The following is a 27,306-nucleotide window of genomic DNA, read 5'->3' as shown; positions in this document are numbered from 1 at the left end:
CTTAGACCATGTTTACCCAAAAACATTTTCAGGGTGTGTTGCTTAATGAGGATGGCATTTGACAGGAGATGAAAAAAGCTGCGTGTTTGTGGCAGCCCCAGCACAATGCCAAGTACACGGTTTCTCCAAACCCCTCTGTTTTCCTTTTAGCATCAGCTCTGAATCTCCTGATTGAGCGCATTCTTTATCCCACTCACCTTCTGCTCTTTCAGGAGGCAAAATACTTGGTGAGCCGTGGAGACAGCTGGCTCAGGCTGTGTAGTGGAATTGTCAGGATCTGAAGCCCTGACCCAGCACTGTCTGGGCGCATGGCCTTAAATAGATTTCCTTCAGTTTTCTAAGCATCTGTTTCCACATCTGTACATTGGACAAACTGTACCATAAGATAGTAGTTATGATCATCGTTATTGGTGGTAGTTTTACAGTGGCTTTCATAGAAGGGACTCACACCATTGTGAATTCTGACAATAAGAAGTGGGTTCTTGGAAATGCAATGGGAAATCAAGCCTCCAAGTATCTCTTGTAGGTCTGAGGGATAAGAGTAGAGCGCGTCTGCTCTACTCTACTCTAAATTCAATCCATTAAGGGTTGGGCCGACTTTGTCATTGGCTTTCATAATCTGTGTCACCTCCTAAAGATAGTAGCTGGACCTCTCCCTTAAACAATGTCTAAGAATAAAGAGAGAGCCCGGGCTGCACTCCGGCTCTGCTGCCTGTTAGCCAGGCTGCGCTTTTAAGAGTGTCCTTGACTTCCCTGGACCAGATAAAGAAAAAACAGGCTCCGGTAGACCCGAATCCCCTTGATGAGACATGGAATTCCACTCCTTCGAGACTGACGCCCTGTTGGCACAGTCACGAATCAACCGGCTGCTAAGCAAATGGTCAGAGATTCAGAGCCACCAGTGTCCAGGGGAGAATGAGGCAGATGTCTACCTCCTGGAGGTGACAGCCTTAGAGACCCTGTCATCCAGTTCTGCTCTGTGTCATTGTGGGCTGGAGCAGCCTGGATGGCAACAGGTGAGAGAAAGGCCAGAGTCCAGGTTAGATGAGGCGGCTGAGGAGCAAGAAGACACACATTCCCCTTCTAAAGGACGACCAACCCTGTCCTCTCTTGCTCTGATTCCTAGCTCCACTAGGTGCTACTATGGGGCTCCGTGATTCTGTCTGTCGTCATAGAGGGCTTTGCTCTTTCGGCTGCCCCTGTAGCTTCCCACAAGTCACCTGAGACAACCACCAAGCTTGGCACAACTCCCTGCTTCCACAGCCTCTCTCATGGAAGGGACCGGAAGCTGCTGGAGTTGACCAGAACCTGGAAAGTCAATAGGAACCACCACACGAAGAGGCCATGTGATCAGCTCAAGAGGGCTGGACAACCAATTCCTGTTTGGCAGGAAATGGAGTGGGTTATTGGGGCTGGGTCCTTCGCTATTTTTGGCCAAGATGGGCAGTATGCAAAAAGACTTCCCCTTTTCTGAAGCATGGAGCCACTGAATGTGTGACCATCGATACCGGTTCTCAGTCTGAGATCATCTTTCCGAGCCAAGTGGCCAGGACCGTCCTAGTTATATTCTGTTTCTCAGCTCAAGGCATTAGGCAAGGCCACCCGGCGGGGGTGGCCTGGCCCCGATGGCTCGCCCTGCAGCCTGCTTGCTCTGGGCTGCGCTCTTTTCTGCTGGCTGGAAAGTCATCACCTCCTTGGATCAGACGTGCACTGAGGTGAGTCCAAACTCGGTCTTCAGTCAGAGCAAGCAGCTGCCCAGTGTTGACATGCAGCACGCAGTCTGCTCTGCGTCTGGGCATCCGGACAGTCGGTCTCTTTAAAGGGGACATGGGATGTGGAGAGGGATTTGTTGTACGAAATGAACTTGACCAGGATGATGGTCTGCTAGAATTCTGGTTGGAAAGAAAGAGAGTTTTTCTCTTCCTCAACAAAAAACTCAAACTTGCTGCCATTGAGTTGATTCTACGTGTAGTATATAAACTCGTTGCCTTGGAGTCTATGGGACCTGCAGTGGATTTCTGAGACTGTCCCTGTTTACGTGAATAGAAAGGACACTTTCTCCCGAGGAGCTGCCAGTGGTCTCCAACTGCCCACCATGCGGCCAGCAGCTCAGTGTGTCACCACGGCACCACAGGGCTCCTATGAAGTATATGGTACATAGTCCATTGCATATAAAAAGGGAGCCCCAGAGGTGTTGTGGTTACTTGTTCGACTCCTAACTCCGAGCTCAGTGGTTTGAAACCACCAGCCACGGCAGGAGAAAGACTAACGATCTGCCGCTTACGGCGTGAGTCTCAGAAACCACAGGGGCAGTTCGACCCTGTCTCGCAGGGTCACTGTGAGTCCGAATGGACTCAGTTTTGTTTTGTTAGATAGCATATGGTTTGTTAAAGTCCCACTGCCATTAAGTCAACTCTGACTCAGGGTAGAACTGCCCCTGTGGGATTCTGAGAGTGTAGCGCTTTACAGCAGTGGTTCTCAACCTGTGGGTCGTGACCCCTTTGGGGGTCGAACCACCCTTTCACAGATCTCGCCCAATTCCTAACAGCAGCAAAATGAGAGTGATGAAGTAGCAATGAAAATAATTTTATGGTTGGCGTGTCCCCACAACATGAGGAACTGCATGAAGGGGTCGCGGCCTGAGGAAGGTTGCCAACCACTGCTTTGTGGAAATAGAAAGCCTCCTCTTTCTCCCCAGGAGCTGCTGGTGGTTTACAAAGTGCTGACCTTGTGAGCAGCCCCACTCATAGCCAGTACACCAGCAGTGCCTCTCTTCATCATCCGCCCCCCCTCCAAATAATTCCATGTGGGTCAGTGAGGCCAGCAGAGTCCCCACACAGAGGGCTGTGGCCTCAAACCCACATGCGGCCATGCCCGGCATCTCTGCACATGGCCCGAACTGGAAATAGCCTTTTGGTTTCCTGGCTCTGGGGGGTGGGGTGGGGTGGGATTAGTCAAGGAAGGCCTGCGCCAGGCTTAGGACCATTTAAAAGGTCACTCTCAATGAGCCTGGCTTTCTTGAGTTGGACAAGCCTCCATCTGTCTCGCTAGCCCATAGGAGTCACATCTGAGAAAGGCGCCAATTTGCCCCATCTGCTTTGGGCCAGACAGTCTTTATGAACCTGTGGGAGATGCTCAGTGGAGGTCGTGAGAGCGAGATGGGAAAAGGCCTCCCGCATCTCGTGCCATCTTCTTGAATACTTCAGTCTTCCTCCCATCGCGTCTGACCAAGGCAAGAGTCAGCGCGCATGGGCCAGGCTCTGAAAAGGGCTGTAGGCCGGAAGGACCGTCTGTCTAGACAGCTTGGCAGGCGGCTTGACTGCCTCGCAGCTGAAAGAAGGCTCAGGACCAGCAATACCTCCTTTCTGCAGAGGCAGCCGAGTGCCCCGGGACACTGAGGCAGCTCCTGAGCATCCCGGTCAGGAAGGTCAGTGGAGAAAACAAGATGAAGACCTGCCAAAGACGAGAGCAAGAAACCAAGGCAGGGCTGGACTCGTGCCTACAAGCAACAATGCATCTCCTCCGTGCAGTATCGGGACAGAAGTGGGATGTGTTTAGACACAGGGAAGACACCAGGCCGGGGAAAATGAGGCTGGAAAGGCTGTCTCCTTGTCAGTCAAGTTGTGTGCTAACTTCCCACAGACCCTCAGGCAGAGTAATGAGGGGCGGGGAGGCGGGAGAGCATCCCCTTCCTCCTCAGTGTAACTTATACTCGAAGCATCTCAGGGCAACGTCTTCAGATGTAACCATATTACCGTCGAGTTGCAGCTCAGCTTCTTACAGACTATTTTAAGTATCTCCTTGTGGAGCCAGTTCAATTCCTAAATCTCTGCAGCAGTGCAAAAAGCCTGTGCAATCCGCCCCAAGCCCCACGGGAGTTGCCGGGAAGGGCCAGCCTCTCTGGGGGCTGTTGGTGCACGCATGGCAGTCTTGGCCTGGCCCAGGCCCTGAAGTTGCCTGTTTCTTTCTGTACACTTGTGGGCTTTGGAAAAATGAAGGGAGAAAAGGCAGGGAAGGAACACAGGTTTTTTGGTTTGGTTTAGTTTTGCTGCCTGCTCTGGGACCTTCAGTGCCAGGAGTAACCTGATCACAGGACCTTCTGCTGCTGCAAGATATTTCCTTATTAGATGAGTCAGGTGAGAGTGAAACCTTCCAATGTAACTTCCTACCTGCATCAAGGGCTCCAAGTTTAAATGGCCTTCACAGTTGGCATTGAATCTACATGTTATTTTTGCCTCTTAGATCAGGTGTGGATTCCTGGCAGAAAGATCTTATGGCGTTTTATTGAGCCCTTAGGGTGTGAACGGTGGGGAGGGAGTAAAATTGCATGAGACTGGGTCTGGATTCTAAGGAACCTCTCCAAACCCAACCCACAGCTGCAGAGTCAATTCTGACTCGTGTGAAACTTTAAATGCTTCCAGGAGGTAGATAGACTCATCTTTCTCCCATGGAGCGGCTGATGGGTTCAAACCAATGACCTTGTGGTTAGCAGCTCAGGGCTGCTGGGCTGCAAGCAAGTGAGAAGACAGTAGGGGTGGAAAGGAACCTTGTGCCTGTACGTGTTTGGTCTTTTTCAATACAATTCACATCAGCTCCGCAATGCATCCAACGTTTTCTCTTCTCCTGTCATCTGCACTTTCGCTTTCCTTTCCTCTGCTTTCTTCCCCTCTGGGTGAGACATAACTATCCGCACGCTTAGCATGAGTTCACATGATCAACATTAGCCTAGGAGCCCTTATCCTGAAAGCAACCTGTTGTTGTTTTCATGCTTTGCTTTCACTTTATTTGAACTCGTGATTTTTTTAAATTGGAATAAGACATATATGCAGAAGCATTCACAAATCTTAAGTGTTCCATTCAATTCATTCTTACCAAAATGGATACATCTGTCCAGCCAGAACACATAAATCAAATGTCCTCAACTCCTCCACCCTAAGGCAAATCCTACTCTATCAGCGTCCATTGGCTTTGCCAGCTGTTGGACTTTATATTCATGGAAACACATGGTGGATAGTGTTTTATGTCTGGCTGCTTTCAATCAACATTAAATTTGTGAGATTTCTCTGTGAAGTTTTGTGCAGCAATTATGTGCTCATTTTTAGGGCGGAGTGGAATGGTACTGTGCTGTGTTTATGTATCCATTCTACTGTAAACAGATATTTGCATTATTTCTGAGTTGGGGGCTGTTACAAATGCTGCAAGGAGCCCAGGTGGTGTAGCAGGCTACACTCTGAGCTGCCTAACCACAAGGTCATTGGTTCAAACCCACCAGCTGCTCTGTAGAAGAAAAATGAGGCTATATGCTCCCATGATGATTTAAAGTCTTAGAAAATCAATAGGGCAGGTCTACTCTGCCTCATGGGGTCGCTATGAGATGAAATCCACCCGATGTCAAAGAGTGTGGTTTGGGGCTTGAAGGAATGATGGGACTTGGGACCCTTATTGAGGTCTTTGGAGAACAAACGTGTACATCTTTATTGCCTGTGTAGGTAGGAATAGATCTGTTTTTCATTTTGTTTTGGGGTATACATACATCTAACCTTAGCAGATATAATCAGTAGCTTTCCAAAGCATTGATACCAATTTACACTTATCAGCAATAAACAAGTAAGTGTCGTGTTCAGGTTCTGACTACCCTGTGGGCTCACTGGCATGTGTCATTGCTTGTTCCTACAGTGTGAGCCTTCCACTGGGCGGGGCATGGCTTTTACTAGGGGTTAATTTTTTTCTTTTCATAAGTAATTACATTATAGGTTTTGTTGGCCATTTGCTGTGTGCGTGTGTGCGTGTGTGCATGTGTGTGCGTGCACTGTTTACTCAAGTCGGTGCATTGTCTCGTGAATTATTTTTAAATTGACATGTAGGGATTCCGTATGTATTGTGGCTATAACACTGTGTCAAATTTCAAATATTTTCTCCCATCTATGGTTTGTTTGTTCACTCTCCTAATGGCACTTTGTGGAGAACAAAAGCTCTTAATTCTAACTTTGCCCAATTTATCATTTTCTTTTATTGTTAGTGCATTTCTGTCATATTTGAAAAATGTTTTCCTACCCCAAGATCATGTAGATACTATCCTTTGTTTTCTTTTAGTTACTTTAATGTTTTGTACTTATTTTTATGCTTAGGTCTACAAAGGATCAGGATCAGGAATAATTAAGGATCAGGAATAATTTTCTTCCAAGGAAGTGAGGTATAGGAATCAAGATGAAATTTTTAAGGTGAATTTTAATAATACTTTTAATTCAACCATTTCAAGCCTAGAGACACACATTTCAAGAATATTAAAATAAATGCAGATAAATATTCAACACAGATTCTTCCCTTTTTAAATGTCCTCTTTTGCCTTCTTTTCTCACTCACTCTTTCTGTGTCTGCAGACATGTGTGCAGGTGTGTGCGCACATGCATACATATGGTGTGTGTCTCATTCATAATGAAATTCTACTCATGAGCGTAGCTTTTGACATGACAAAGTCCTTTGCAGAAAGACCTCTGGTGGCCACAATTCACTGTCCTACCTCGGGTTCTCATGGCACTGAGAGTCGGACATGTTGCTCACTTTGAGCTCATCTTGCCCATTCTGCGCCTTCAAAACTCAAAATCATGGTGGGAAACGTCCTCCAGTCCTAGCAAATAGGGTGTGGGGAACCTCATCGAGGTCTTTTTTGAAAGTAACTCCAAGTATAGGGTCAGCCAACTTATGCCTTAGACATGTGGATACAGTTTCCAAGAACTTTAGAGGAAGATGTGGGCTGACCCAGGTAAACACCAGCTCCTATTGTTGAGTGTGTGCTTGACACCGGTTATCTCATCACCCCTCACAGCAGGTGTTACTATGCTCTCTTTATAGTTGGGGGAGGGGAGCTCAGAGAACACAGGTAGGTGTGGTTGAGAGCGGGGATTTGAAGTCACCCAGGCAGACTGACTAAGGACAAACAGAAAATGCACTGCATATAATTGAAATTCTCTTTCCCTGGAGCATGCCTGGTGGACAGCCAGACTATTAGGCTGAGGCTGCTTGTGAGTGTTCTGCTTTGTTTCCAGAGATTAATTGTAACTGTGAGGAACACCAGTGGTTCCGTGGTAGAATTCTTGCCTTCCGTGTGGAAAAACCAAAAGGAAGCCCATTGCCATTGAATCGATTCCAGCGGATAGCGGTCCTGTATAGGGTGCCGTCAATGTTCATAGAGGCGGCTGCAGTCCAGAGATCAAAGAGAAAAGAGAGAGAGGTCAACTGATGCATTGCATCGGGTCCATGTGCTGCACCAGACCTTTTTAAAGGGTTGAGAACCCAGGACGTTACTGTAAGAACTAAGGTGAGCCTGGCCCAAGCCATGGTATTTTCAATCACTTCATATGTGTAGGAAAGTTGGCTATTAACTAAGGAAGACTGAAGATGAGTCCATACATTGGAAGCATGGCGCCACAAAGAGCTCTAGGACGAAGGACTGCCAAATGGGTAAACCAATCTGTCTCGGAAGAAGCGGGGCCACAGTGCTCCTTAGAACTCGGCCTGACAAAACTTCATCTCATGTCATCAAGAGGACTAGTCTGGAAAAGGACATGCTGCTGGGTAAAGTAGAGGGCAGTGAAAAAGAGGGAGACTCACGGAAGTGCTTTGGCACCATGGCTGCGAACAAACCTATGGGTTCAAACAGCCACAACTGTGAGGCTGGCCCAGAATGGGGCTGTACCTCATTCTGTTGTATATGGTTCGTGACGAGTCAGAGAGACCCAACAGCACCTCGCCACCACAACAAATAGGCTTTCTGGGACTGCAGATCTGAACGGGACCAGACAGCCTCATTTTTCTTCCTCAGGATGCTGGTGGGTTTGAACCAGCTCAGTGCCTAAACCACGGCACCATCAAGACTCCTTCGTGTGGGAAGGCTGGGCTGAGTCTCAGCCAATGTACCATGTAGGCATCCATGAACCATTCTTCAGTGGAGGCCAGGGCTCATGGGAAGGACACGGGACTGGACAATGTTTGATTCGGTTATGCATGAGGTCCATCCAACCCACCGAAGGACAACGGCAATTCTTACTCCGAGGTTCCGGCTCAGTCACCTGCTGTCTCTGAGAAAGAGAACTTTGGGTTTCCGTGTCCCAGCGCCCTCAGGTCCAGTGGGGCTGCCTGTGCCAGATGCAGATGGGACGTCTGAAAAGGTAGGAATCAGCACTTGCGTGAAACCCCGAAAGGTCTAAATTAGAAAATGATTTCAGCACTCGCGAGGAGAGAAAATACAGTGGGATGGCGTGGAGTTGGAGATGCGGCAGAACGCAGCAAAAATAAGATCCTGATTGAAAAAATGCAAATGAATACCTGGAGGGGAATGGGATTGCCAGTACAGATGTAGCCCGGAGAGCACGGCTCTGAGTGGGAAGGGGAGATACACTGGTCTGCCCAGGTCTCCATGTGTGTGTTTGGGAGGGGGAGGAAGGGGGAGATAGGGTCCTCAGCACAGACACCCTCCACCCCCGACTTGGAATAGAGATGGGACTGTTGTCATAAATCCCATGCGGCCTTGCCACAAGCCTGCCAGCTGTGAGAGTTCACACCAAGAAGGGCCCAGCTTGCTGGGAGCTGGTTGACACCGAGACTGGCAAACGACCTCATAGTGGGCCCCAGAAAGCAGAGGATGCATTGATAGAAGTGGTCACGTGAATAGCTAGGGTGGGGTCTGCCTGGAAAAGCAGAAGCCTGCAGTCTTGCAGCGGGCCTTGAACCTGGCACCATGGCGAGGGCTGGGCTCTCCTGTCACTCCCGGTATCCGGCGGTGTTAGCATCCTGCCTCTCATTCCCTGTCGCACTGCCACTGCTGCCCCAGACCCCTGTGCTCTGCTATCAAAACTTGCTCCCACAAAGTTTTGGTACGAACCGTGATGGCAAAAAAAAACCCAAAATGCAACTATTGCCATGGGGGAGATCAAGCACACCACTACAGTAATAATTAAAGCCTTTATTAAGCAGCCTGATCGAGAGTAGGCTAGCTCCTAGAAACCTCTCCATCCAGAACAAAGAAATTCCAAAATTGATATAGTTCAAAACAGGAGGCTGGAAGGGTGGGATATTCTAGCTGCTACATTCTTATCAGGTTGGCAGGGTAACAGGTTTGGGGGATCAGCACAGCTGCAGGTACTAATTCAAGGTCTTACAACATAGTGTACGTTTCTTGCTGATTGGGCAGGTAGGGTTTGGAGAAGTCTCAGGAAAGTCAAGGTCTTATTTGGAGAGCCAGGAGAGGGGGGAGAGAAAAGGGGGAGAGGCTAAGCGCTAGCAGGGGCTCAAGGGCATTTGAAACAAAATGGAGTTTCTCATGTTAAGCTGCAACCTCTGTGATACAGCACTGTTCCCAACACTGAAAGCATGGAAGCTGATCATGAAGAAACTGACAAACCCAACATGAAGCACATACTCAAAAAAGGACCAAATTCACTGCCATGGAGTCCATGCTGACTCAGAGTAACCCCCCCACCCCCCACCCCTTTAGTAGTGTTGTCCATCGGTTCTCCTCACTTCACTGGATTGGACTGGAGGAATTTCACTGTGTGCCTTTCCATATTCTGGGGGTGCTCTCTCTGGCCCCAGGCTCGGGATGCTTACCCTCCCACCTCACCTTTCTCAGTCACATTTGTGCCGTTTGATGCGAGGCGCCGTGGAGTGAAGCTCACCCAAGGTTGAGGCACAGGATCATTTGGGGCCCACAGGGGCTTATATTCAGGAGAAAGGAGGTGACTCGCCAGGCCAGCCTTGTGCTGCAGGGTCAGCACAGAGCGAGCCCAAGGCCCTCTTTTTCTCCAAGTGGATGGGACTTCTGCCATGCCAACAGAGATGAGGAAAGAAAAACGTCTCTTCAACGTGACTGGGCACCTCAGCAGCGACTGGAGCAACAGCTGGGCATGCATATTCCGGGTGGGTCGTCCATATTCATGGGCGCTAAGGAGGTGCTGGGCAGCATGTGTTGTTCTGTTGCGTGTTTTTTTTTATTTCCTTCCAGCCGTCAGCTAAATCTAAGTTTTAAATGCAAAGTGTATTTTCAAGGACATTACGTAGATTTGTGGCAGTGCCTGGAGGACTCAGGGCCTATAAAATGAAGAATGAATTACAGGGAAATATAAATATGGTGTTTCCATTAGTGACAGTTATAGTATTGCCACAAATAGATGGAAAGGGGAGATTTCCTGCAGATGAACATGCCCCAGCACAGGTGCACCCCACTAAGCAGACACTGGGACGAGTCGAGAAAAAGCCATGAAGACTGGGACATCAGAAAGCACGTCAGAGCACAGGAGGATGTGTGCAGTCTCCTGTTTGTAGCGAAGTCTGTTTGCCCCACAGGGCAGTGACTGACCTCGCTTGGTGCCAGATGCTTTCTCAGAGCCTGGCAGCGTCCGTGTGACCACTGGAGACACTCTGAGTGGTCAGGGAAGGACAGGGCTGGACAGGATGGATAAACTCACCTGAGTCGACTCAGGACTCTTCAACAGCAGACGAGGAAATAACTGTGCAAAGGGAAGGGAAGCAGAGAGGAAGGAAGGGAGTGCAGGAAAAGGGATGAAAACCAAAGGGAGAGAGACATTTGATCAATTTTCACTCCATGCATCCAAATCGTTAAGTCAAACTAAAGAAATTATGCCACAAAAATGCTTAAAACTCCCAGCAGCACACATGGGAATATGCGTTTTAAAATAAGCAAAGTTGAATCAAATGCTGTAAACTAGTGTTATTTAATCTAGTTGATACTCTATACCACACACTACACCAACTAAGCAAACTATTCAACACAGGGAACAATTTCCTAATAGGATCTTTCCCTGAGTAGCTCCTTGCCCCAAATTTAAATCACCAGTGATTTCTTCAAACATATCTGCATGCACTGATCGTCAAGGGGGTATAGAAGCAGCGAGCATTTACAGAGGAAGTGGGGGTTACGCCCTGGTTGAGCATTGTCATGCTGCCCACCTGCCGGTGAAGAAACACCTGGGACACGTGCTGTATATGTAGGAGAAAATCTACCTGAGTTTGCTTCATTTTGATGAGTGGGGGTTCGCTTGTATGCTCAGATAATAAAAAGTGGATTCCTCCATCGTTAAGGTCTATGAACGTCGGGCCTCACGGTTTTATCAACCATGGTTGATGACTGCCTGAATCCGCTACTTCGTGATGGTCTACTACTTCTAATTTCTCTTCTGTATTTATTCACTAGAAATATTCTGTTTAGAAGAACTTTCCTTCTTTCTCTGCAACTATTTGTTTACCTTGGAAAAAATTCTCACCCAAAAGGCAAAGACAAATACTCAATTCTTCCCCTTCAACCATCATTTTCAGTATAATGATCAGACCTTAGAAACTTCTAAAGATGTCCCATGAGTTCTGCGTGTGTTTCTCTTGCCTGTGTGCATGTTTTTGTGCATCGTGACGAACAATGGATTTTTCTATGTTCAAAGTATTTTCACATTTTCAAGACTGAAATATTTTCAGTTTGGATGTTTTGATGAAGCCATGTGTTTTCAGTAATAGAAGGCATTCTAAATTAAATGGGGGGCATTTTTTGAGGTCATATTGTTCTGATACAACTAGTAGAACATATACATCATGAGCAGCCTCCTGGTTCTGGGGATGGTGGAATAAGGCCTGTTTCTCCAGATTCATGCAGCTATATGGGCCCCACAGCTGACAGCAACACTAGAATGAGATAGATAGGAGCTGTTCACGAAATTCCAGAGGAGAAAAATGTAGATGGGTGTCATCTGTCCCCGGAGCCAAAAAAGGGTTATAAAATCATTCATTGTTGTGCTTACTACTTACACCATCTTATCTTTGACCTGAGGGAATGCCTCACACTGATTTTTTGGGCCCTTTTGCTATTACAACATTGTTCCTCCGTGTATCATTCTAACAGATTTTACAAGCGTAAGTCAAAAAGTGCCGCTACAGGATCATTGAAACCTTTTATTAAGCAAAACCATCAAAATGTGAAGCTCTAGTTCAAGTGTCCTCAAACTACCGCCCGCGGGCCACGTGCGGCCCACCCTGAGGACATTTATCGGCCCCGGGTGTTTTTGCCCCGTTTGGTTTTTTACTTCAAAATAAGATATGTGCAGTGTACATAGGAATTTGTTCATCGTCCAGCCCTCCATCGGGTCTGAGGGACAGTGAACTGGCCCCGTTTCAAAAGTTGGAGGGTCCCTGCGTCCAGTTGCTCAATGTATCCTCCTTAAGGCTTGTGCATGTCTGAATGGGGATGTTTCCATCTTGCTAACTCTTCCCCAAAGAACACTAGGCTTTTTAATCCACACCACGTCAAAATGGCATTTCTTAGCATCCTCAAATGACCCAAGTTGTGTACCTTTTAAGCGCGCTTTGAGTTCGGGGAACAAGAAGAAATCCGAATGGGGAAAAATCAGGGCTGTGGGTGGACGGCACAAGGCTTTCCCAATGACATGGTCATATAACAGCCCTTGCTACCTTTGGAGAATGAGCAGGTATATTGTGCCACCGGGGAAAAGCCCCAGGCCCAACTCTCCTGGCCTTTTCCTCACCAATGTGATTTTCCATTTTCTTACAACTTCTTCATCATAAACTCCAGGATCCTGCTATGTCCTTCAAGAAAGCCTACCAGGTTGACTTCTTTGGGATATTAAAAAAAAATAAAGTCACCTGCACCTTCTGAATTGACCTGTCTGCCTTGCATTTAATGGGCACCACAGATGCCCTTAGAAGCCACGTTTTCAATAGGACTTTTAAAAATGAACGCAACAGGGTTAAGACGAGTGCACTACTGGGAAAGCTTGTCAACCGTCCACTGACTGCGGAGACATGTCTCAACATGCTTTGTTTAGAACAAGTCCATGTACATCTGACCTAGAGTCAAATAGCCGTGTTTTTCACTTACCCTTGTGGATATTTCCTCCCCCAGGTTGGGAATCAGACACAGTGTGTGTGCGATATATGCTGCACGTGGTTGTTGCTAGGTGCCCTTGCATCAGTTCCGACTCTCAGTGACCCTAGAACTGCTTCTGTGGATTTCCGAGACTGCCACTCCTTCCAGGAGTCGAAAGCCCTGTCTCCCACGGAGCGACTGGCGGTTTCAACGACATCCAAGACAGGAAAGAACAGAAAGACCGAAGTAAATGTCAGGAGAGACTCTAAAGCTTGCTCCTAACCGTAGAGTAGTTAAGGCACATGGGAGAAACGATGGCGTCAGAGAGATTAATACAATATTTCAGAAGGCACCTCAAAAAGACAAAGTCAAATATTAGAATGAAATATACAAAGTCCTAGAGTTAGAAAAACAGAAGAGCATGCTCAGCATACCATGAACGAAAGAAAAACTCAAGCTTCAAGTTGCAATATTAAAAGATTCTATGGGCAAAATATTGAATAATGCTCTGAATCCAAAGAAGATGGGAAAGAATACAGAGTCACTATACCAAAAAGAATTGGTCAACATTCAGCCATTTCATGGAGCATGGGATATGAACAAGAATTAAAAGTGCCGAAAGACGTTCAGACGGCACAGAAAGCATTAATTAAAGACAGGGCTGCAAGTGATGGGATTGAAATGTGTCGACAAGCTGATGAAGCACTCGGAGCACTTACTTGTCCATGACAAGGAATTTGGAAGACAGCTACTGGACCAACTGATTGGAAAGTATCCATATTTGTCCCCATTCCAAAGAAAAAAATCTCAACTTATAGACTAATATCATTGATATCACATGCAAGTAAAATTTTGCTGAAGATCATTGACTGTGTGGATCATAACAAACTGTAAATAATCTTGAGAAGAAGAATTCCAGGACCCTTCATTCTGCTCGTGTAGAAACTTGCCCATGCGTCACAAAGCAGTTGTGCAAAGAGAAAAAAATACTTCATGGTTTAAAATCGGGAAAGGTGTGTGACAGGGTTGTATTCACTCACCATCCCTGAGCAATCTCTACGCTGAGCAAATCATCGGAGCAGCTGAATTGTGTCAGGAAAGCTGAATTGTGAAGGAAAGCTGATTAACCACCTGTGGTATGCAGATGACACACCGTGCTTGCTCAACGTGAGGAGGATTGAAGCACGTGCTGATGAAGATCAAGGATGGCACCTTCAATGTGAATTACAACTCAATGTAACGAAGACCAAAATCCTCTCAACTGGACCAATAGGTAACAGCACGATAAATGGAGAAAAGGTTGACGTTGTCAAGAATTTTTATGTTGCAGGAGGAGTCAAGATGGTACCCAGAATTGGGAGTGTACATACAGACCCCACCACAGCACACCAAACCAGGAGGGCAACGTAACCACGTGGAGGATTGCATGAACAGATTGTGCTATAGGGCTGGCCCCGACCAAAGCCAATCCGATCCCCATCTCTAGAAGTATGTACGACAGAGAACCACACTAAATCTTTAGGTGGGAGAAAGGAGCTGACTTACCATGCCCACATGGAAGCAAACCAAGAAGGAAAATGAGAAAGGGGCAGTCGGCCTAGACTTCATATGGTCACACCAAGCCCGGAGGATGATGCCCCAGCACGGAGCTGCTAAGGCACAGAAAGGATTGTAGGACCACCAACAACTCAAGACATGCTGTCCCCTAACTGGAGCATATGGTGGCAGAGGACAATATGGGACACAGGGAGGGTATGTATATAGGGTGGCCTGAATCCCCCGCAGTAGCACAAACCAAGAAGGGAGCATAGCAGATCAGCAATTGGAGCAAAGTCCATCCACAAAGCCCTTAGAGAGTCCCCAAAATAAACTTTAGGACAGCCCAAAGGGGGGTAGCCCCAGGAATCCCCCAGGACCAAGGGGGAGGGATTCATAAAGGCCAGTGGACAGACCTGGAACTATTTATGGTTTATTTGGTTTTTCTCTCCTTCAACCTTTTGTTTTCTTATTGTTTGCTGGTTGCCTACTTTATAAGACAGACATGGGAAGCAAATTCAGGGAGAAAGCAACAGGACCAACAGCCCCAGAGGGTCTTGAGGAGAGAAGGTGGCAGGGGAAGGGTGTGGTGAGCAAACAACACCATAGACAGGGGAATAACTGTGGAATTAAAACCAACACCTAGGAGGTTGTAGAGATCCTGTGGGTATTAGAACAACAGCAATCTAGCTGAGAGGAAGTACTAAGATGGGGAAGAATGGGGGATGTGATGGTGGGGCAGAGGAGGAAAAGGAAACAGAGGAGGGCTCTAGGTCACAATGCTATAGATAGAGGTATTACCAGAGGTGTGTTCTTATGTAAATACATTGATCCATAAAAATAGAGGTATTGGTTTATGTACATATATTTATAAGGCAGTACACTGAGGCTGTGGGTGGGCTTTGGGTCTCAGCTCATACCCTCCCTCAATACAAGAACACTTGGTGCTAACAAAATGGCATTTTGTGATGCTCTCCCCCTCGGCCCCCAAGTGATCACTGAAGACAAAACGGGTGTATAAGCAAATGTGGTGAAGGTAGTGGATGGTGCCCAGCTATTAAAAAATATAGCATCTTGGGTCTTAAAAACTTGAAGTTAAGCAAGTGGCCACCCAACAGTGAAACAACAAGCTCACATGGAAGAAATGCACCAGCTGGGGTGATCCTGAGGTGTCATCAGGACTGGGCAATGGGCAGCAGAAGATTCATAACAAACAACAAGCAAATGATCAAAAACATGTTAGTGAGAATGAGGGGGGTCAGAGAGGAGACCCAGAGCCCATTTGTAAACAATGGAACATCCCCCACAGAGGGGTTTCAGGGAAGGGATCAATCAGGGTGCAATAGATCACCAATGGATCACACAATATACCTCGGGTTCCTTGAGGCTTCCTCACACATCCCCCACTATCATGACCCCAGTACTGCTTCCCACTCTGGACTGGACCATGCACATGGTTATAGACAAGAGATAAAGCTCGTGACACATGGAACCCAGGAACAAGAATGGGAATAGCGATACCAAATGGGTAGGGGAAATGAGGGGAGAAGAGGGGAGGAAGGGAGTTAGCGATTGCAATGAATGGCACATAATCACACACACACCCCTCCAGGGGGAAGAACAATAGAAACCAGAGGGGAAAGGAGACAGCAGTCAGTGTAAGATATGAAAATAATAACAATCTATAATCTATCAAAGGGCCACAAGCGGGGGGAGCTGATCCCAAGGGCTCAATAGTAAGTAAATGTCTAGAAAAGAATGATGGCAACATATATACAAATATGTCCGATACAATTGATGTATGGATTGTAACCAGAGTTGTAAGAGCTCCCAATAAAATGATCTTTAAAAAAAAAGGGGGGGGAAGAATTTTAGTTTACTTGGATCCATAGTCAATGCTCATGGAAGCAGCACTCAGGAAATCAAAACACAAATTGCATTAAGTAAATTTGCTGCACAAGCCCTCTTTAGAGTATGGAAAAACAGGATGTTACTTTGAGGACTGAGGTGCACCTGACCCAAGCCATGGCGTTTTCCATTAACTCATATTCATTTGGAAGTTGGGCATTGAGTAAGGATGGTTGAAGAAGAGTCGATGCATTTGAATAATTGCGGAGCTGGAGAAGAATATTGAAAGCACTTTGGACTGCTCAAAGGACAAACAGAATCTGGCTCAGAAGACATTCTGCCAGAGTGCTCCTTAGAGGCAAAGAGAGTGAGACATTGCCTTACGTATTTCGGACATGTCTGCAGGAGGGAGCGGTCCCTGGAGTAGGACATTATGCTTAGTAAAATGGAAGGCCCTTAAAGAAATGGATCGATACAGTGGCTGCTAGGACGGGCCCAAACATAGAAACAATTATGAGGATGGCGCAGGATGCGGCAGGTTTGCGTTCTGTTGAGCATAGGGTTGCGATGGGTTGGAAATGACTCGGTCCCGCCTAACACTAATATATACTTTATGGGAGAAAGACAAGGCTTTCTACTCCTGTGATGAGTTATGGTCTTAGAACCCCACAGAGGCAGTTCTACCCTACCCTATAGGCTATCAGGAGTGGGAATCAACTTGATGGCAGTGAATTTGGTTTTGTTTTTGTTTTGGGGGGGCATGGGGAGCAGGTGGGGCTTGGTGTTACACATGATAGTGGTTGGGAGTTGGGTTGCTAACCTCAAGGTAAGTACTTGGAGCCCAACAGCCATGAGAAAGATGAGGCTTTATAATCCAGTTCACAGTTAAACTCTTGGAAACCCCAAGAGTTGCGATTGACACAGTAACAGTGAGTTGCAATTGACACAGTAACAGTGAGGTTTTGTGGTGGACACTATTCTGGAGCTTTCTTTCTTAGATCAGTACTTTAAAATACATCCTGAATATCACTCTGCATCTGTTTCTGGAGCTCGTCAATTTCTCTTCTGCTGAAGACCGTACTATTTTGTGGACATACCATGTTTGGTTCAAGTAGCCCCATATTAATGATTGTGCTGGGTATTGCCAACCTTTTGCTATTACCAAAATATTACCAAAATATTCTGTGCCAAATATTTTTTGCACATATTATTCTGCATTTTCCAAATGTCTATTTGATACATATTTTTAGAAGTATTTCTGTTCAAAGGATAAAACATGTGAAATATTGCTAGATAAGCCAATGATTAAGCCTAGTACTAATTTACATTGTTTTCTCATCAGAAAGAAGTCAACAAAACATATAACTGTGCATATTTAGGTCTTAGGGAAATTCCTGATACTCTACCAAACACAACAGAAGTTCTGGATTTCAGCTTTAATTTCTTGCCTGCAATCCAAAATACAACCTTCAGCAGACTCCTTCAGCTTATCCATTTGGATTTAACCAGGTACGTGTCTGAGCTTTCTGTGCATGCCTGGCATTTTACATAAGGAATGACACACCGCATTCATATTGCTCCCAGGGCCTGACGGGTGGGGGTGGGTTGTACAATAAAACCTGCTTATTCTCTTTGCTAATGTTTCCCATGCAATATTTTTATGAGGTAAAATATAGTTTAAGGAAACAGCAAGCAGAGGAGAGAAACGTAGATGGTTCTCAATGTACTTGTTGCAACAATTCTATTCAAGAAATGTTAAGGAAAAATAATAAAATTTTAACTAACTAAATGTCCTACTAAATCTAGATGCCTTGTTGGGCCATTAGAGCATAGATGACCATTTTTGAGTGAGAACACGTAAAGAAAAGTTCATCAGGGACACACACAAACCATCTTTTCTTTTCCCCTAAATGTTTGCCTTTCGTGGCAGCTATCAGCACTGAAACCATGTTGGAGGACTACAAGGAAATAGGGAGACAAAAGGAGGTGTAGTGTGGGGTGTCTGTGGAAGAGAGGAGCAAGGTCCTCCCTGCAGGTGAGGTCTTAGAGTAACTCTGCTTCCTCCACTCTTTATTCAGCTGATGCCACTTCAGCGTGGGAGGATATGTAAATGAGTCTATTGTTTCACCTTTACAACTCCCACTGGTGAATTCTATCACCTAAGCCTGGTGAATTCTATCACCTGCCTTAGGGTTAGATGAGATTCCAGGATGTTCCTTGAACTCGCTTTCATGAAGAGTAAGAGAGGAAGGTCTCTACGTTCCTGATTCCGAGTCCAGAGGAAACCAGTGACCCTGGGCCACCTCCCCAACAGGATCCCGTGTACAGGTGCTGAGAAACAAGCCACTGAGAGAGACGACAGATATGGTCCTGTTTCCTACACTTTTTGCCCTCGGGAAATTTATTTTTCCTCTTGTTTCAGGTGACATAAGCTTTCTCCATTTTTAAGGAGTGCATAGCGGGGCCAGGTTTGCTTTTCCAGACTCGGAGTTCCAGAGTTATCGCTGCTCTTGTTTTCAAGAACTGTTTCAGGAATATGGCCTCTCATGCTTTCCACACGCCGTCCTCTCTACTCCACTTCTGATCTTTTATCTGGCCACAAACTAGACACTGTAAACAGTATTCTAAATGGTACTTATTTCTTCATTCTTTCTAAGAAGCTCTCTACAGTCTTCGCTCACTCTTCTACCCTGGTTTTTCAGACCTTCCTCTCGGGAATAAACTTTCTTCTCCCTGAAGTATATTCCCAGGTCTCTGGCCCCGTTCGCCTTTGATCGTCAGGGTCTCTGAACTGAGTTACCTTGTTGATTCCATCTGTCCTTCAAATCTCTTATGGATGGGATGGGCTCATCTTTTCCATCTCTTCTCGTGATATCTATCAGCGATAGCTCATCATTCTGGCACCGGCTGCCTTTGTCGATTTGTTCTCTGGCTGACTTTAGCTCTTAGGTTTTCCTTAGGTTTTTAGGGAATTTTTACTTGGAACTCATTTCTTTTTTGGAAATACAACTGAATTGTTGTTGTTGTTTAAAATCCTATCTGGTGTTTGAAACTAATGAATTACTAATATTATCATGCGGGACGCTGGAAACCAAGCCCCTCCTTTTGGGGGCTGCACCCTGAAATACCAGCGTGTCTGGCATTTGACTTAAAATAATTCAGGAGAAAGAGGCAGAAACAGATGAAGAAGGGAAGCGGATAGGGGAAAAAATATCCATATGTGATCTATCTCAGTGATGGAGTTCATGAAAGTCTTTCTATTAGAATCTCTATGTTAAGGTGTGGAAGTTTTCCTAGTGTGGAACTAAATTCTCCCAGAAAAGGTTTGTTTTTGCGTCTACAAGGTACCTGAAGTCAGTGCCACCCTGGAGCCACTTTAAACTAAAATCTCGACTTGAATTTCGTCATGGAGGTCTATGGCGTCATTAATGAATTCGCCCCTAGCCACCATGAGTAGAACGTTATCGTTACCCAAGCCCAGAGGAGGCTTCTTCTTTACTCCAGGCAGAGCCCAAACCAAGACATATCCGGGCAATCTCACTGTTTGAGATTTTTATTTTTCTTCTCTATTTTTAAAAAAATTTTCATCCATTCAAGGAACCATTCTGAGTTTCAGGACAGTTTCCAGAGGCTGGTTTTCTTTTTCCCTCCTTAAATTTTCGGCATATACATTGTTAGCATAGCCACTCCTTCTTTAACTCATTCCTCCCTTCCCATAAATTCACTGCTCCAAGGAAGACATTCTTTTTTTTTTATGATCATGTTGATTTATTTTTATTTTTTTAAATTTTAACAATTTATTAGGGGCTCATACAATTCTTATCACAGTTCATACATATACATACATCAATTGTATAAAGCACATCTGTACAGTCCCTGCCCTAATCATTTTTTTCTCCTCTTTTCTTTTTTTACATTTTATTAGGGACCCATACAACTCTTATCACCATCCATACATATACATACATCAATTGTATATAGCACATCCATACATTCCCTGCCCCAATCATTCTCAAAGCATTTGCTCTCCACTTAAGCCCTTTGCATCAGGTCCTCTTTTTTTTCCCCTTCCCTCCCCTTTCCCCCCTCCCTCATGTGCCCTTGGTAATTTATACCTCGTTATTTTGTCATATCTTGCCCTATCTGGAGTCGCCCTTCCCCCCTTCTCTGCTGTCCCTCTCCCAGGGAAGAGGTCACATGTGGATCCTTGCAATCAGTTCCCCCCTTCCAACCCACTCACCCTCCACTCTCCCAGCATCGTCCCTCACACCCTTGGTCCTGAAGGTATCATCCACCCTGGATTCCCTGTGCCTCCAGCCCTCATATGCACCAGTGTACAGCCTCTGTCCTATCCAGCCCTGCAAGGTAGAATTTGGATCATGGTAGTTGGGGGGAGGAAGCATCCAGGATCTGGGGGAAAGCTGTGTTCCCCATCGGTACTACCTCGCACCCTAATTAACCCATCTCCTCTCCTAAACGCCTCTATGAGGGGCTCTCCATTGGCCGACACTTGGGCCTTAGGTCTCCACTCTGCACTTCCCCCTTCATTTAATATGGTATATATATACATATACACATATATACACACACTTATATCGTTGTTGTTTTTTTTGCATGATGCCTTATACCTGGTCCCTTGGCACCTCGTGATCGCACTGGCCAGTGGGCTTCTTCCATGTGGGCTTTTTTGCTTCTGAGCTAGATGGCCGCTTGTTCACCTTCAAGCCTTTAAGACCCCAGACACTATCTCTTTTGATAGCCGGGCACCATCAGCTTTCTTCACCACATTTGCTTATGCACCCATTTGTCTTCAGCGATCCTATCATGGAGGTGTGCAGTCAATGATATGATTTTTTGTTCTTTGATGCCTGGTAACTGATCCCCCTGGGACCACTCGATCACTTCCATGTGGACTTTGTTGCTTCTGAGCTAGATGGCCGCTTGTTTATCTTCAAGCCTTTAAGACCCCAGTCACTATCTCTTTTGATAACCGGGCACCATCAGCTTTCTTCACCACATTTACTTGTTCACCCACTTTGGCTCCAGCCGTTGTGTCGGGAGAGTGAGCATCATAGAGTTCCAATTTAATAAAAGAAGGTATTCATGCATTGAGGGAGTGTTTGAGTAGAGGCCCAAGGTCCTTCTGCCACCTTAATACTTGACCTATAAATATAGACACATAGATCTATTTCCCCATCCTCCTATATATATTTGCATGTACATGTCTTTGTCTAGACCTCCATGAATGCCCTTTGAGTCCTAGCTCTTTCCTCCATCTCCCTTGACTTTCCTCCTGCCCTACTACCATGCTTCATCGCCACCTGGGCTAGAGTATACCTCTTCTCTAAGCAACCTTACCCTTGATCATTTCCCACCATGCCTGCCACTCCCCCTTCTCTACCATTTGGGGTCCCATGTTTTTCCCTTGTCCCTGGGTTTGTTAACACCACTTCCTTACCCCCCCTACCCCCCACCCCAAGTCCCCCAGGAACTGTTGGTCCCGTTGTTTTTCCTCCAGATAGTTCATCCAGCCTGTCCTATTCAGACAGACCTGTGGAGTCACTAACATGCATGAAAACAAGACAGAGGAAAACAAAGCAACAGTATACAACCAGACAACAAAACAACAAAAACAAACCACTGACAAAGAACAGAACAAAACAGTTCACAAGAGAAAAGCTTGTAGTTAGTTCAGGGATCGTTTGCTGGCCCTTAGGAGCGTTTTCCAGTCCAGTCTGTTGGGGCACCACGCAAGGAAGACATTCTTACTAGAAAATTAAACAATGGTTTGGTTTTAAGGTGATTTCAAGGATCTTTCTGGATTAAGGCTTACCTATAATCGTAAGACAATAGTTTCAGGGTTCATCTATCCTCCACAACTTTAGAAAGTGTAGTGCCTATGAAAATTTGAAATTCTGTTCTGTATTTTCCCTCTTTTGATCAGGATTCTTTTTATGGGATACTTGATTAAAATGTTCGTAAGTGGTAGCTGGACCTCATCCTCTTCTGGCCTCCTAGAAAAGGATATAGTTGTCCGTGAAGGCAATTAACCCCACATTCCATAGTCTGTGTCCCATTTCTGACTCCCCTTCTTACTCTGCTGCTCCAAGGGAACAGAGACGAGGCATGGTGCCTTGAAGGGCCACTTGCAGGTCTTTGAGATTCTAGGCAGCATGCGACAAACTAGGAGGCAGGACGGAAGCACTGCATTGTGATTGGGCCAATTACCCGGCGTGTCCCATGAAACTATAACCCTGGATCTCCAAGCCATGGAGCCCGATCCCACGGGGTATTTGATTGTGCAGCGGCAGCCGTGGCAGCTCTTTGTTGTGGCCGTCATTGTAAATAGATCAGCCACGCCACTTTTGTCAACTCAGCTTCTTAAAGACGTACAACTTATTTGGCAGCAATTACAATTGACCGTGCATCCCAGCTGAATCAAGGTGATTTTTCCAGCACTATTAAATGCTGTCTCCTTTTTCCACATCCTCTGGTAACCACTGGCAAACTTTAAGCTCTATATATTTCCCCTTGTTAATTTTGGGGTCTTTTTATATAAGTAAGGCCACGCAATGTTCGTCTTTTTTGTGATTGACTTTATTTCACTATTCATATGTCTTCAAGCTCCATCCATATATATTTATCTGTTGCTGTCAGGTTGGCTATGTATGTTATTAGATTCTTATTGGGCTAATAGTTTCTAATAATATTCTCCTGGGTGTAATTTATCTTTGCTCCTTTTATTTTTATAATCTTTTGATGAACGGGAGTTCATTTTTATGAGTCTACTCTTTTATGTTGTCTTTTTCTGTTTGCGATTGTGTTATTACTTTAGATAATCCATTGTTGAAAGCTAGGCCTGGCAGTTGTCCTTTCGTTTCTTCTAAGAATTGTATGATTTCAGTGTGCACATTTCGATCCTCCATTCAAGTTCAATGTGTTTGTGTGTGTGGTGTGAGGCATGGCTCCTGTTTCATTCGTCTGCGTGTTATTGCTGTTGGGTGCCACCATGTCAACCCGATGCACAACAGAAGGACACACTGCCCGGCCCTGTGCCATCTTCACAGTTGTTCTCATGTTTGAGCCCATTGATGCAGCCACCGTGTCAAGCCATCTTGTCTAAGGTCTTACTCTTTGTTCGCTGCCCCACTACTTTACAAAGCATGATGTCTGCTCCAGGGACTAGTCTGCTCTGACATGTTCAAAATACATGAGATGAAGTCTCACCATCCATGCCTGTAAGGAGCATTGTGCCTGTACTTCTTTCCAGGCACATTGGTCTCTTCTTTGGGCAGTCCATGGTACTTTCAATCTTCTTCACCAGCACCATCATTCAAATGCATCCATTCTTCTTCACTCTTCCTTGTTCAATGTCTAGCTTTCACAGGCATACAGATATCTAACTTTTCTAGGACCATTTAGTGAAGAGGTTATTCTTTCCCCATAGAACAGACCTAACACTTTTGTCAAATATTTCAGTTCGAGTCCTTGATCGATGTGGCCATTGCCTATGTGCCAGGCTATTTTGATTTCTATCACTGTCTAGTATGTTTTAAAATCAAGAAACGTGTGTCCTTCTACTTTATTCTTCTCTCAACACTGCTTTGGCTTTGAGAGCCTCTTGTCAGTCCATATAAACCTGAGAAGTAGCTTTTTCTGTTTATGTAGGAATTCAATACATATTATGTTGAAGTTATAGATCACTTCCAAAGATGTTGGCAGGACTTTCTTTCCTGCTTAGGGGACCAAGCTTAATCCCCTGCCCATGGTTCATATGGCTCATTAAAACCTGGGCTCAAGGAGGAGAGGTAGATATTTCTAGGACAAGGCTAGCTTCAGGGTGAATGTGCTCCTATGAATTCAACTTTTCTTTCCACAATTAATTTCTATGGATTTCCCTAACCTGGTATCCAGGGGTGCTGAGTGTCATACATATTATCACCAGTGTTTTTGTGCAATACCAGGATGAGTGTATCTGAACCTCTAGTGTTTCATATTTCTATTGAACAATTTTACATATATTGTATTATGTGATACAAAGGAGTCCTAAAAAACGTTATTGTTTCTATACATTATCCATGAAAAAAATGATCATGTAGAGTAGTCATGACTTGCCCAGTATACCACAGACTCACATTATAGATCTTCTATATCATATATTATGTATCTCATATGATGCTTCATCCATTATTTAAGATAGTAAATAATCTTTTGGTTTTTGCCTACAATCAAATCATCCATTGTTCCCTATATTACAAACACAAATCTCTAAGAATTCACTCTAAAGAAAGAAAACATCTGAAAATTTCTAAATCAACGTTTTCCAAACTACAGCTATTTGTTAATAATTTAGTTGGCCTTCTGTGGATAGTGAAGAGAGAATGTTAAGTTTGACTTTGAATAATAACATTATTGCTTTACTGCACTCAAAGGGTAGCTTTGTCAAGTGACATCATTTGTGGCCATTTGTTTTTCTTTATTCCAATGTATTATCCTTGACTATAATCATCTTATCTTTTTAAGGTGCCAGGTTAACTGGTTACATGAAGCCACTTTTCAAAGCCATTACCAGCTGAGCACTATTGTATTGACTGGAAATCCTCTGATATTCATGGCAGAAACATCACTCAATGGGCCCACATGTCTGAAGAATCTCGTCTTAATCCAAACGGGAATATCCGATCTTGAATTTATTCCAGTGCACAATCTGGGAAATTTGGAAAGCTTGTATGTTGGAAGCAATCACTTGGCCTCCATCAAGCTCCCCACAGACTTTCCAACACGGAATCTGAAAGTTCTGGATTTTCAGAATAATGCTATCCACTACCTCACTAGAAAAGATATGGACTCCCTGAAGCAGGCCACCAACCTAAGCCTTAACTTCAATGGCAATGACATTAAGGGCATTGAGCCTGGAGCCTTCCACTCAAAATTCTTCCACACTTTGAACTTCGGAGGGACTTTTGACGTGTCTGTTGTATTGAAGGGTCTGCAGAACTCCACTATTCAATCTCTCTGGCTTGGGACCTTTGAGGACCTGGAGGATGAAGATATTGGTTTAGCCATGCTTCAAGGACTTTGTGAAATGTCCGTAGAGAGCATCAACTTCCAAAAGCACCACTTCTCTGTCTTCTCACCTGCCACTTTTCAGTGCTTCACCCAGCTGCACGAATTGGATTTGACGGCCACTCACTTGAAAGAGCTACCCTCCGGGATTGAGGGGATGAACTCACTGAAGAAATTAGTTCTCAATGCAAACCATTTTGCCCAATTGTGTCACATCAATGCTGCCAATTTCCCCTCTCTTACACACCTCTACATCAAGGGCAACCTGAAGGCACTTGACTTTGGTGCTCGCTGCTTGGAAAGACTACAACACCTGCAGATGCTTGACTTAAGTCACGATGACATAGAGGCTTCTGACTGCTGCAATCTGCAGCTCCAAAACTTGCCTCACCTGCAGTGGCTAAACCTCAGCTACAATAAGCCCCTTGGACTCCAGAGTCAAGCTTTTGCTGAATGTCCTGGCCTTGAACTCCTGGACTTGGCATTTACCCCTTTGCATGTCAATGGTCCACAAAGTCCCTTCCAAAACCTCCCTTCCCTGCAGGTTCTCAATCTATCCTATTGTAACCTTGATACCAACAATCCACGCCTTCTGGCAGGTCTGCCAGGTCTCCGGTATCTGAGCCTACAGGGGAATCACTTTAAAGATGATACTGTCCCAAAGACCAACTTGCTTCAGACAGTCGGCAGCCTGGAGATTCTGATTTTAACCTCTTGTCATCTCCTCTCCATAGACCAGCAAGCCTTCCACGGCCTTGAAAAGATGCACCATGTAGACATAAGCTCCAACAGCCTAACAGGCAATAGTATTCGTGCTCTTGGAGATCTGAAAGGACTCTACCTCAATCTGGCTGCCAACAGCATTAGCCTCATCGCCCTCCAGGACCTGCCCACTTTGTCCCAGCAGAGCACTATTAATTTAAGTCACAATCCCCTGGACTGCACTTGTTCTAACATCCACTTCTTAGCCTGGTTCCAAGACAACCTGCACAAGCTTGAGGACTGGGAGGAGACCGTGTGCGCCACGCCCCCACCTTTAAGGGGAGTTAAACTGTCCGCGGTCACGCTGTCCTGCGGGATGACAGCGGTGAGTATTTTCTTTCTCATCGTACTTTTGTTCGTGTTCCTCATCCTGCTCATCATTTCGGTTAAATTCTTTCTTCGATGGAAATACCAACACATTTAGTGCTGACGGTTTGCAAATAAAAGTGTCTCACAAAATTCTGTTAAGTGAAGAAGCTGTCACCTGTTACTGACCCGAGACTTTGGAGAATGGTTCATAAGACTGGGCATTTTTTTTTCCCCTTAAAAGCATCTTTCCCTTGAGTGTGTCTGCCAATGGAGCCTGACAGGCAGGCAAACTGACTGCGGGCAGATGTGGCTATGAGGGCCACAACTCATTTCCACTTCTGGACGGAGACAGGAGAAGGCAAGAAAAGGGACACAGCAGAAGGTCCTCTTCCTTCCACTCGGGGACATCCCTTCCAGCACCTCCCATGCTGCCCCTGAGAGGACCCGCCAGCCCGCCCTCCCACTGGGTCACACTGAAGCTCTCCACTCACCCACTGGCCTTCACCCACAGCCAGGCATTGTGCTTGGGTCTGGTTTCTCAGTAACAGGACCATGGGGAAACTTAGAAGACAATGTCTCAATGCTTACCTTACATGGAAAAAGCAAAGCCTCTGAATTTCAAAGAACAGACCACCAAACAGACTCCATGAGTCTTTTCATCCTTTGTTGTTGTCCCCATGGAGTCCATTCAAGCTCAAGGTGATCTCCTGTCCCCTACAACGCCCCTGGGGGACAACTAGCCACAGAAAGAAAAATAAAATGCTGCTTTTGCCCAGAGGCTTAGGGTTCCAGCCGCATATGCTGTACTTATTTCACAAGATTCACTGGCGACTTCTGGTGGGTATTTGTCCTCTTCTATTACAGGTCTTGCCAGCCAAGTGGGCCAGGGTCCAGATTGC

At 45.6% G+C, this 27,306-nt stretch overlaps 1 protein-coding gene across 1 annotated transcript; it reads left to right on the top strand.

Moving 5' to 3' along the window:
• Positions 1–809: 809 nt before the first annotated feature.
• Positions 810–26,522, top strand: CD180 (CD180 molecule). The gene is made up of 4 exons (XM_075542657.1): positions 810–941; positions 1,593–1,715; positions 17,613–17,779; positions 24,794–26,522. The coding sequence occupies exons 1-4, from the start codon at positions 810–812 to the stop codon at positions 26,520–26,522; spliced, it is 2,151 nt and encodes a 716-aa protein (XP_075398772.1).
• Positions 26,523–27,306: the final 784 nt, after the last annotated feature.

This window comes from Tenrec ecaudatus, chromosome 2 (genome assembly GCF_050624435.1).
Source record: "Tenrec ecaudatus isolate mTenEca1 chromosome 2, mTenEca1.hap1, whole genome shotgun sequence".
NCBI lineage: Eukaryota > Metazoa > Chordata > Mammalia > Afrosoricida > Tenrecidae > Tenrec > Tenrec ecaudatus.
This window is presented reverse-complemented; position numbering and strand designations above follow the sequence as displayed.